This window comes from Nipponia nippon, unplaced genomic scaffold, assembly GCF_047370975.1.
Source record: "Nipponia nippon isolate SJK-2023a ecotype South Korea unplaced genomic scaffold, ASM4737097v1 scaffold_7, whole genome shotgun sequence".
NCBI classification, from domain to species: Eukaryota; Metazoa; Chordata; class Aves; order Pelecaniformes; family Threskiornithidae; genus Nipponia; species Nipponia nippon.
Window position 1 is genome coordinate 33,670,366 of NW_028262391.1, and position 11,485 is coordinate 33,681,850.

The 11,485-nt window shown below is 47.3% G+C and overlaps 1 protein-coding gene across 1 annotated transcript in view; it reads right to left on the minus strand.

The window, feature by feature from the left end:
• Positions 1-11,172, minus strand: part of NECAB2 (N-terminal EF-hand calcium binding protein 2) — an 85,264-nt gene extending 74,092 nt beyond the window's left edge. Inside the window, exons 1-2 of the mRNA XM_087739451.1 lie at positions 10,945-11,172; positions 1,722-1,746 (exon numbers count right to left, since the gene is read on the minus strand). Coding sequence (XP_087595577.1) covers positions 1,722-1,746; positions 10,945-11,142 — 223 coding nt within the window. The 5' untranslated portion in view covers positions 11,143-11,172. The remainder of the gene's footprint in view (positions 1-1,721; positions 1,747-10,944) is intronic.
• Between the last annotated feature and the right edge of the window lie 313 nt (positions 11,173-11,485).

The following is an 11,485-nucleotide window of genomic DNA, read 5'->3' on the forward strand; positions in this document are numbered from 1 at the left end:
TGAGCTGCTCCACTCACCCATCCTAGAAAAGCCTTAATATTGGCACAACAGCCAAGACAAGATCTTGTACTTCGAGTTCCGATTCTTCAGCCCCATCGCAGCTGTTCTAAATTTAATTGAGACTAAAACAAAAGCGCAGCATCATTTGGCAGAGCTCGAAAAGCAGTCACTGGAAATAACTACGTCAAGACCAGTACATTAAAGTGCATCCTTTCAAGCTTTGTTCAGCAGAGTAACATTTGTTATTGAAAAGAAAAATCACTGCTTTTTGTTTCAGCTGCCCTACACAGGCTGTAATGGAAACTGGAAGCTGGCTGCAGCAGGAGGAAGGTTAAACACAGGCTTAGCAAGGAACAGTTTCACAGGTTGAAGTCTGGAGCAGCATTTTCAACTTCAAACTGAGATGGGAATAACTAAGCACAGATTTTAGCCCAGTACCTGCATATCACCAGTCTCTCCTGATGGAGAACAAGTAGCAGGTAAGACTTCATTACAAGCTGGCAACCCCAGCAACTCAGCTCCTCAGAGCAGGCACGCCAGCCAGCAGAAAGCAAGCAGGCAGCATCTCTCAGAGGCAGCATCCAATACTTCATCAGACAAAACCTACAGGTCTCCAATTATGCAACGATTAAGTGCTCAGGAGGCTGTGAAGTAAGACAGTCTGGGTGTCAAGAGCACAAATTCATTTTTCCCTGTAAGCGGCACTTAGAGAGCTCTTCCCCCACGCCAGCCCCCCTGGCACTCCCCTTCCACCACACAACTGCTCAGCTTAGCCAAGTAACGAATTTCAATATCTTATTACCATGTCAGTTGTTATAACCAAACGCCGATGTTAATAGTGCATTTACCGCTTATATGCTGGCCAGCTCGCAGCACCTTTCACTGCTTTATCTAGGGGCAGCGGTCATACCTACAAGCTCTTACAGAAATTGGGTATCTCCCTTTTAAATCTGGTAGGGAAAAAACCAAACTCTCCCCTGTGCTCCTCTGCACAACCCTCCCACATGTCCCTCTGCAAACACACACTGGTTTGATACATATTTAATTTTCTTGTTATACAACAGGGAAAGAATAGGGAGTAGCTCTTGGGATTTTGGCTAGGAGCTAAAATTAAACTGCTTTTCAGGGTGGAGAGAGGTCCTGGGATTGGACCCCATTGCTACTTTTTCCCATAACTACGTTATCTCACAGCAGAACAGCACTCTCCTTTCAGGACCCCACATCATTTAATGGAGACACCACTGTGTTATTCCCTATCTAAGGGCAAGACAAGGCTTCAGCGAAGTTGTTCAGCTTTCTATAGGCACAGACTGAAAACACGCATCAATACATGTTGCTCCTCAATACATGTGTTCTGGTCCTTCAAGAACCGGACTACTAATATTCACTGATTAGATCTCTTTTGCAAAGCTATTGCAAGATTACCAGGAGGTGGATCCTCACTTATCACTTAGTTATGATTTTTTTTAATGTTCTTTTTTGTGAAATGGCCCCAAACCTGGTGGATCTCGCCATGCCAGCTTGCACACTAGTATCACGTCTGCTTTAAGAATGTATCTCAGCCAAAGAAACAACAAAACCTTTCCCAAGGCTTAAACAGTATCAGCATCAGACGCAGTAAACTGAACAACATTGAAACAGATGTTACTACCTGAAAAAAAAAAAAAGTGATTTGACAAAAGTTCAGTCAAAAAATGTGAAATATGAATGTACAGACTTACCATTTTTGTCAGCTCTTCTGAAGATCTAGAATTGAAAGAGAGAGAGAGAAACAGTTTTACTATGTTGTTCGACTTGAAGGGTTTTTGGTTTCAGTGAAGCCCTTAGCACCAGGACCTTGTTTGATGCGAGGCACAGGACAGGGCCATGTTCTCCAGCCCCCGAAAAGCCAATTCAGGTGCTTTACTCAGCTCACCCTTCCCAAGAAGGACTGTCCACATGTGGACAGCCACCTTCGGGAGAGAGTATCAGCAAGTTTGGCCTTGGAATAACCAGTGGAAAAGGAGCTAACTAGCAAAATAAAGATAACACAAAATGCTTCCAGCAGTTCATTTATTTCCCATCTCCCTTGCAGAAAAAAGCCAAGAACATGGATCCAACACAAGAAAAAAAAAAATTAATACAAAACACAACAGCCGTGCAGCCAGCCCAGCCAATTTCTGTAGCAGCAATAGTACCTCTTAAACCAAGTTTCACAGTCCTGCACTTCTGAAAGATATTATTTACCTTTTTTTTTTTAAAGGAAAGTTTCCTGTGTGGGAAGGAGATTATATTTACAGTTAAAACTACAGTATGGAGGAACAGCTCACAGAGAGGAATCAGATAGCCCTTTCAGAAGGAAAAAAAAGAAAATCACAATAGTGTGTAGTACAGTAGAATTTGCCAGGGAGAAAGACAGCAGAAACAACAGCTATTTTTCTGACTAGTCTCATCTTAGGAATAGTCCCCTGACACAGTGCAATTAATAGCAACAGGCTTGTGCAAGGGCTGAAATCTTACAGGTTACTGCCAAAAATGGCTGCTAGCACAGGTTTGGCCATAAATGACCAGAAAATTAACATGCTCATAAACTGGACAGAAAAGAGAAAACATTCTCATCATCTCTTCAGACCTGGCCCTATTAATTTGAGCAAGAGCAGAGAGTTTGCCTGTACAAAGATATTTCCCTGCAGAGGGAATAAAAGCACCAGCAGGACAGATCAGAGTCAGATGTAAAATGGAACCTCTTATTTTCTGGGTCATAAAATCATTACCAAAAAAAACATCAGAAGAGAAACTGCTGCACAAAACAAGAAACCCAAGAGACAAAATGAATTGCAGAATGTGCTATTTAAGTGAATATGGCTTAATTAAGGAACATTAATCATTCTTTTGCCCAAAGTCCTTCCTAGGCCGCATAGGTGAAAGTCAAAGCTGGACTTTCTGGCATACATCGGCAGAGGCAAACACCCTCTGTTTAAGCCAAACCCAAACGGTAGGAATCACTGAGTCCTAGCTTCAAGAGAGGGTCATAAAAACCCTACAAGGATTACAGCTTGTGACCACTCCAAAATTGCTTACTTCTTGGGCTAATCTTCATTTTTTTTAGAGAAATTAGGATTTTCCCCCAAAACTTGTATCTGTCTCCATACTTATGGACTTCTTTGAGGTGGAATATGGGTTTTGAAGGACTGGCCAGTCATGGTTTGTCTATGGGAAGTAAGAATAAAGCCAGCCAGGACAAGCAGGACACCAGCCAGCCCTGTGGCTTCGGCACACATCACCCAGGCATGCACAATATGCCCTGCCCGGAGTATGAAATATTCCTCTTTTCCTGGCTTGGACACCCCAAATCCTCACTCCCCACGAGCACCTCCAGACAAGGCACTTTTCTTTCTAGATGCTGATTATTTCTGGGTTTTTTGTTTTATCACCACATCCTTCTAATACTGTTCCCACTGCTTTGAAACAAAGACATTACATCAAGTCTAACACAGAAGCAGCAATGTCTATTTTAAGGTCCTGTGGGAGATCGCCACCCCGCTAAGCACAACTGTCAGAGGGAGAATGGGAAGGCAAAAAACAATAGGTAAAATGCAGCTTAAAGTGGGAGAAAGGCTCAATCTGCAGCGCTCTGCTCTGTGGAGCCACCAACCTTGCAATGAACTCTCAGAGCAAGAGGAAAAAAAAAAACAAACCATAATTAAGAAATGGAAGAAATGTTAAGAAATGGAAGTATGTGGAAAGTATGGCTATTTGTAAATGAACAGGTTGATGGAAGATCACATCAGCTCTGTTACCTACCAAGGTTTATTCTACAGGACCAAGCTGTTTAGTTTTTATTGCTAATGAGCAAGATTTATTCTTCCAACTTAATTGGACCACCTAAAATTTGCACACACACAAAAATTTAAAACAGGACACCCAGAGGGAAAGCAATTTAAGATAAAGTCATCTGTCACCACAGGCAGGCAGTACATCAAGGTATGAACACTGGAATGAGCATCAGGAGGCTAATAAAGACATAAAATACTCCGTGATAGCTTGGTAATGCTGCCAAAAATGCTGTCTCTGTGAAGACCCAGGATTTACACTCTAGCTCAGCAAACAACAGTGCCCTCCCACACACAACCTGAAGATGCCCTCTGTGCATGTCTTGAATTAGTTGTTCCGCTGCGGGAAGGATATGGTGTGCTTTTAGCAAGGGAAAGGTGCAAGACCTGGTGATGGAAGGGAAACTGCAGCCCCTCACACCTCCCCTATGGACCAGTGGGACAAACCCCCGAGGGCAGCTCAGTGCTGGGCTCCCAGGGAGCTCAGGGAAAGGAAAGCTCCAACCAGCTCCAGGAAGAAGGGAATATAAGCAAGGATGCTGCTTCATCTCCAACATAGAGGGTGCAAAGCCAGTCCACCCTGCAATCGCTCTCTGCAGGCTTGCAGTAACTCCATCAATGCTATTCTCACTCAGCAGCGATGTTGCTTAGACAGCACTGGAGGTTGACGAGAGTGGAGATGATGAAATATTGATGGAGAAAGGCCCTGTCCTGCCAGGCCCTTGGCAGCGATTGGCTTCCCGTGCCTCCACCCTTGCCGAGGACCATCCCCAGCAGCCAAGGGCTTCACGAAACAGGAGCCGGCAGCACCGCACAGCCTGACCAGGGATGCTCTTTCCACTCCATCACCCCCAGTTCTCCAACCATCAGGGCAACGCACCGCTTTCAGATGGTAAATGAGAAATTATCCAGTACAAAACATACTACAGCAACCATCTCCCCCATCAGCTATGCTTTAAACTTACTAAGCAAGTCTCCTAAAGCACAGGCTAAGTCACATGGTCAGCACACAGGATGCCCACAATATGGGCCAGATTAACCAATTTTATAGGATTTACACAGGCAATGCATGCACTTTGCTGTCTGCAGCATACTTATTGCATTTACCAGGTGTTTAGATGAATATAAACTCTATTTTATTTAGAGCAAGGAACCTCTGTCCAGATTTCCAATAGCTTTTTTTAAAAATGTATGTTTTTGTTGCACTCTCAAATAGCTACTACAGATATTTAGCTGGCAGAAGCAAGCAATTCAAAACAGTAGTGGTAATAATAAACTTGAAAAAAATTGATGGTTTCAAATTTAAACATTCAGCTCTGCCTTCTCAAAGCTCCTGGATGAGAATGTGCAACACTGGAGGTTGCTTAATGGAGGTTTTCTCGGCAATTTTATTAAATTCACACAAGCACTTCCCTAACAAGCCTGAGGATTATTATAGGGTTTGTAGAGTTTAATATCCCTTCAGCAGGTTAATAGGATGTTGATTTAAAATAGAGTGCAACAGAGCTAGAATTTTGTTTTCCATCATAATCTTGGTGCAGAATTGAGGACAAATAAAATCTAAGTCTCCTGGGTGAGGAAAGCCTATGGATAAGAAAGCATCCAGATACACAGATATACATAAAAACCCAGTTAATCTGTTCACTATGTTCCTATATTCCTGTTCTTCCTTTCTGTTCCTCTCCCTACAAGTCTCAACACCTCATTTGGAGCTGAGACAAGGTTTTATATCAAGTATGGCCTTTGGCTCTCTAACCTGTGGTACCAGTAGGAATTTCCTCTCCTGCAGCCTCTCTATATAGCTCTTTCCAGTACTAATGCAAGAAAATAATGACCCAAAACTTTGTTGCTTTGGACTACATGGTTAGACATCATCAGGCTAATGACCTTTCGCCATGCAGGAGAAAGGTTTAATTTTGGTATTTCAGTAAGAAATATGCCATTGGTGTGGAAATACTGTGCCATCCGGAGTGGCTCCCTCTCCAAAGCAAGGCTGCTACAGAGCTCCAGATCTCATGACATCTTTCCCACTCCAAGTCAGATCTCTTTTTTTTTTTTTTTTGTCTCCCCAAGAGAAGAGCAGTTACCACTATACCCTAGCCTCTCATTTCACTTTTACCTTCTCCTTAGACTTTACCTAGCTGTCCTAAATAACAGTTGTGTGATACAGGCAAGAGTTGCATTAGATGTTACCATGTTCACAGCACTAGAAGTGACTTTTCCATAAACACCAGCCCTGGGTGCAGCTCCATTTCAAGCACCTGCTGACAAAGCCCTGAAGAGGAGAAGAGAAAGGATGAACTTTTCTGTGTGATTATGTGCTTTGCAGTGAGCAATCCCCAAATGCACAGAGCCCAGCTGGCCCCTGCCCCTGCTTTCCAGCTGTGCCCTGCCAGCATGACTTGAAAACAAAGCTTTTAGAGCCTTCCCGTTTCACTCAGAGAAGTGAGAAGGTATACGAGGACACACGAAGGGGCATGAATCAACCTTAAAAAAAAAAAAAAAAAAAAGCAGAAGGGGATTGAGAAAGGATTCCTGTGGCTGTGATAGCTTTGTTAGTTAGGGCTGCACTGGAAATTGCATCATTGACAAAACAGTTGGAAAACTGTGCCAGTTCTTGGATCTACATTTGGAAATGCACACTTGGCACAAACCAAATTCACTGTATTTTCTATCCAAATACTTCACTTGATCCCATGGAGCTGAAGAAGTGCAAATCAGATTTGGCCATGTAAGAGAAGTCATAAGCAGGAGAGCTGGATTTGAAATAATCTTTCTGACCCTGTTGAAGAAGGAAAGAGGCAGATAAGGGTCAAAATTAGTTTTCAGCAAAAGACAGAGCAGATCAAACAAAAAGCTTCATCTGATCTGAAATGAATGGCACTTTCTTTCTTCAGAGGCATTTAAAATAAAGCCAAAAAGCGATGAATTTACTCACTACTGGCAAAGCCGGAAAGGCGGTAGAGATGTCACCACCCCTTGGAGCACATAGTCCTGCCATGGAGATGTTCATCCATACCCAAGGCTGACCTTTACTTTAGATGCCAAGTAGATGAGCTCTTTCAATGGGCTCTCCCTGGCGTAAACCAGACAGGGCACCTCTGCCTGCAGCTGCTGTGGCTGACCAGGTCTTGCACTCGCTGGAGTTCACACTCCTGCTGTCAACGCAGGTTTTTGACAGTGACATGAAGGCAGGAAGAGATGAGTAAGGACAGTTGGTAAGTCAGCACTGAAGTACTCCTAGACAGAGCAATACCTGTCTAGACATTTCCCACACCTTGGGAGCGATCCACCTCAGCTCTTTATTGCACGTGAACTCATTCACACTCAGCAAATACCCCCCCACACACTATATTCTCCCTTTCATAAGCCTGGTGACATTTGCAGATTTGTTCTGGACTGGAAACACCACCATCACCACATGTGGATTCAAGCAATGCCATGACAGTTTCAGCTTCCTTTTAATAAAGGGGTTTTGTCCTCCTGGATGCAGACAGAAGCTCAGACCCTTTGGAGGACATCTTCAAGCAGCCCAGAGGGCAGATAGAGAATGTGGCATTACTGTGGTATCATATCATAAGCTGCTGTTAGCCACCAGTTGTCTACAGCAGATTACACATGCTGCCAACCCTGAGCATTTGACTCTTGCAGACAGAGCAACCATGTGCGATAAAGGCCCATGGAGCAAACATCCAGAGGCAAACACCTGAGGGCAAGCGCAGGACGGGTACAGACCCTTTGCTCAACCCCAACCCCTTATGCTGATTTGACTGACGTGAGAGCTGACCATTAAATGCAAAGTCATGTTTTCCAGGTTCCTAGAGTGACACATCACCTCCACTTGATCTACGACCACTACTGAGGAGCACCTATCACTCTCTAGTTTTACTTGCTGCCTATTTTAGGCAATGCTTAGGACTGAAATATCTTTTTCATTAGTTTGTACAAAGGGTTTAGTTAATCTGCAATTATTTTAGCCATTTTTTACACTCGGAAACCTATGATTTTGAGTTTAACTAGTAAACATTATTAAACCTTTTTAATTGTTTACCTAAAAAGACACAAGCAAAATAAAAGAAAAATACTGAAAAAAGCCCTAAGCTAAGATTCATCCTTCAATTGGCAGTAGCCAGGCTGATCATCATTACTGACATCTAACCCCCTTACTGTCATCTAACCCCCTTACTGTATTTCGTTCTTCCTCAGCCTTCAGTTTTGCCCCAGAACACCACAGTTTTGTTTCCTTGGTGGAAAGGGCATAGAGAACTTTGTACTGACCCACCAGCCACCCTCACGGTCTGGAGGAGTCAAAACAAGCATGTTGGGGATGGCCGAGTCAAAAGAAAGCCAGAACAGAAGAGGAAGAAAAAGTGACTAAGGTACTATTAGCGTCAGAGCCATCTTATCTAATTCGTAGCCAAAACCAAGCTTAACTCTCCTTCCCCAGCCCCCGATGAACAGCCTACATAGCACACCAGCTTATGCGAACGTGTTAGTTAAATATAAAATCTTACAGGTCTTTTACTTCATCCCCACCCACCGAGGAGCCGCACTGCTGTGTGGCTGGGACTCGCTGCTTCCCCAGCACATCCATGTAATACAAGAACATGAATGAGTTAATTGGTAAATATGTTCTCATCCCTGAGGATTCAGTGGGATCTTTGTTGCTTTCCTGCTAATGTGTGAAAATTAACCTAAATATGTGTTCCCGTGTTTAAACTCTTTGGATGAAAGCGTGTGTGTGTGTGTGTGTCTCACAGTGCACTTGAAGAGCCTGTTACAGTGAAGCCACAGCTTCAACTGATGTTTCTAGTGTAACTGGAGAAAAAGGAGAGAAGCAAGTTCTAAGGGAGGAGGAAAAAACCCCAAACCCTCAACCCTTACATTTCCAACATCCATTTCTACTTTCAGCAGGTGAGAAAGGGCTCCCAGACCTGTTGTGAAAGGGAAAAAGGATCAGGAGCTGCTCACCCAGCTCTACTGTATTTCCCACCAGTTAAGCCATTCTGAAAGTTCATGGCTCATTTTCTCAGCTCAAACTTCAAAGGGGGGTGGGGGTGGGGTGGGGAAATCAATTTAAAGATAGTAAAGTTGAACAAACAAGGTACTATTTTGGTGGAAAAACAGTCCTAACCCAAGAACCTCTTGTATAAACTTAAAGTTACTTCCCAACTGCATTTATGCTCTGAAGCCCAGATTCCAGATTGTTGTAAAAATTTTGGTAATTTCAGGGCAGGTAAAAAAGAAAAAACACAAAACAGAAAAAACAAACAAGTTAAAAGACATAAGGTTATTAGTTTCATTTGTCCTTTCAGTTTCCCCACAAAGCAGCATTTCCTACAGCCCACAGCTGCCCACCTGCCAGCCCGTTTCACCGGGCACGACCATCCATCAAGCGCTCTGCTCTCCGAGCTGCTTTTGGCAGCTCAATAAACACAGTTGAACAGGTTCATTCAGGGAACCGAAATGCCCATCAGCCCAGGGTGCTCAGAGATGTAATGAGTTTCGAACTCGCCAGCCTATGCCAATGCCTACCAGGGACATGGTAGAGGATTCAGCAATTATTTAGAAGACGCAAGGGCTCACCTGGAAGAGCTAACACTGCCCAACTCCAAGGAGGTTGGAGGAGAGCGTGAGTTATCCTCTACTACAGCCAATGCCTCAGTAGCTCACTTTTGCATTCACTACATTTTTTTTTTAAAGCTAGGAGATAGCAAAGCTGAGGATCTATGTGTTTAATTACTAGATGCTGCAGAAAGACTGTGTAATTACACTGTTTGCACTCTGGTTGATTCCATTCTATTCTCCCAATTCATTTAAGCGCAAATAGCCTGGTTAGCTCCCTAATCAGGAAGCCTATAAATACCGCAGCCAAAGCACTAAGCACAGCCCTACCTGCCCCCCCCAACCTGGGTAAGGGAGCCCCAGGTCCCACGCACTCACAGGCATCCAGGACCCTGCTGCCCAGCTCCCACTGCACAGACCCTCACAGCTGCAGCCCTTCAGGGAGTGGGGTCCAGGACCCGGGGCGCACCCCTATGCCCAGCTAACCTGGGGTAACCCATGGTGCAAGACTGGGGGGTTTGCAGGACCTGGAGTCCTGCATCCCCATCCAGTCAAGCTAATACCAGTATTAAGGACCTACAGTGCATCCCTACGCCAGCTGGTCCAGGGGCTGCAGGACCTGGGGTGCACCCCCATGCCCAGTCAGTCCAGAGGGTGCAGGAAACAGGGTGCACCCCCATGCCCAGCTGGTCAAAAAAATGCAGGACCTGGGCTGCACCCTCATGCCCAGCCACTTTGTGGGTGCAGGACTCAGGAAAGGGGGTACAGGATCCAGACTGCACCCCCATGCCAAGCTGGTCCGGGAGATGCAGGACCAAGGTGCACCTCATTCCCAGCTGTCCCAGGGTGTGCAGGGCAAAGGGATGCAGGACCCAGACTGCACCCCAAGTGCCCAGCCAGTCTAGGAGGTGCAAGATCCGGACAAGTGGGTGCAGGACCTGGGCTGCAACGCCATGCCCAGCCAGCCCAGGGGCACAGGATCTAGAAAAGGAGTTGCCCGATCTGGGTACCCCTATGCCCAGCCAGTCTGGGAGATGCAGGACCTGGGCTGCACCCCATCCCCAGCTGGCCAGGGGTGCAGGACCCGAGGAATAACCTTGCTGCTAAGCCGGTCGTGGGGTGCAGGATCCGGCAACGAGGGTGCAGGACCCGCGGGGCACTCCCGTGCCCACGCAGCCTGTGGTTGCAGGATCCAGGCAAGTGGATACAGGAGCTGGGGTGCAGCCTCTTGCCCAGCCTGTCCGGGAGTGCACAGCCCCGCGGATGCAGAACCCGGGAGATAACGCCGATCCCGAGCTGGCTGGATGGGCGCAGGACCCGGGCAAAGGGATGCAGGACCCGGGCTGCACCCCCGCGCCCACCCAGCCCGCGGCTGCAGGACCCGCGCAAGGCGATACAGGCTCCAGGCTGCACCCCCACGCCCACCCGGTCGGGGGTTGCAGGAACGGGGTACAACCCGTCCCTAACGGATCCAGGGGGTGCAGGACCCGAGGAACAGCCCCGATCCCGAGCCGGTGCAGGATCCGGGCAGGGGGAGAGGCAGGATCCGGGCAGGGGGACCACTCACATCGAGGATGACGGAGGTGCCCTTCCTCTGCGCGGCGGCGGTGCCCGGGGTGAGCAGCTCCCGCTCGGCGACGCCCTTGTCGCTCATCCTGGCCACCGCCCAGCGCAGCAGCCCGTCCAGCCCGCGGAGCGCCGGCGGCGGCTTGCGCAGCAGCCTGTGCACGCCGGCCCGGCAGTAGCGCGCTGCCTGCTCGCACATCGCTCAGCCCGGCCTCATGCCGGAGCCGGGGACTCCCCCCCCCCCCTCCTCCTCCTCCTCCTCCTCCCACCGCCACAAGGCGGGCAGCGGGCAGGGGCGGGCCCGCGGGGGGAGCCGGGCGGCCGGGGGGCTCCTGCCCGAAGAGGAAGGGGGGGATTTTTGGGGTGGGGGTAGGTCACCCCGGAGCAGCCCCGGTGGGTGCTGCCTGCGTGCTCCCACCCCCACACAGCCTCCCCGCTCCAACACAAAGCATCCTTTTAGGGATTTTCTATCTAAAAAGAGTATTCCTATGGCACGTCCTCTCCCCTCCGCAGCCTCCCGAACCCCCAACAGATTTTAGCAG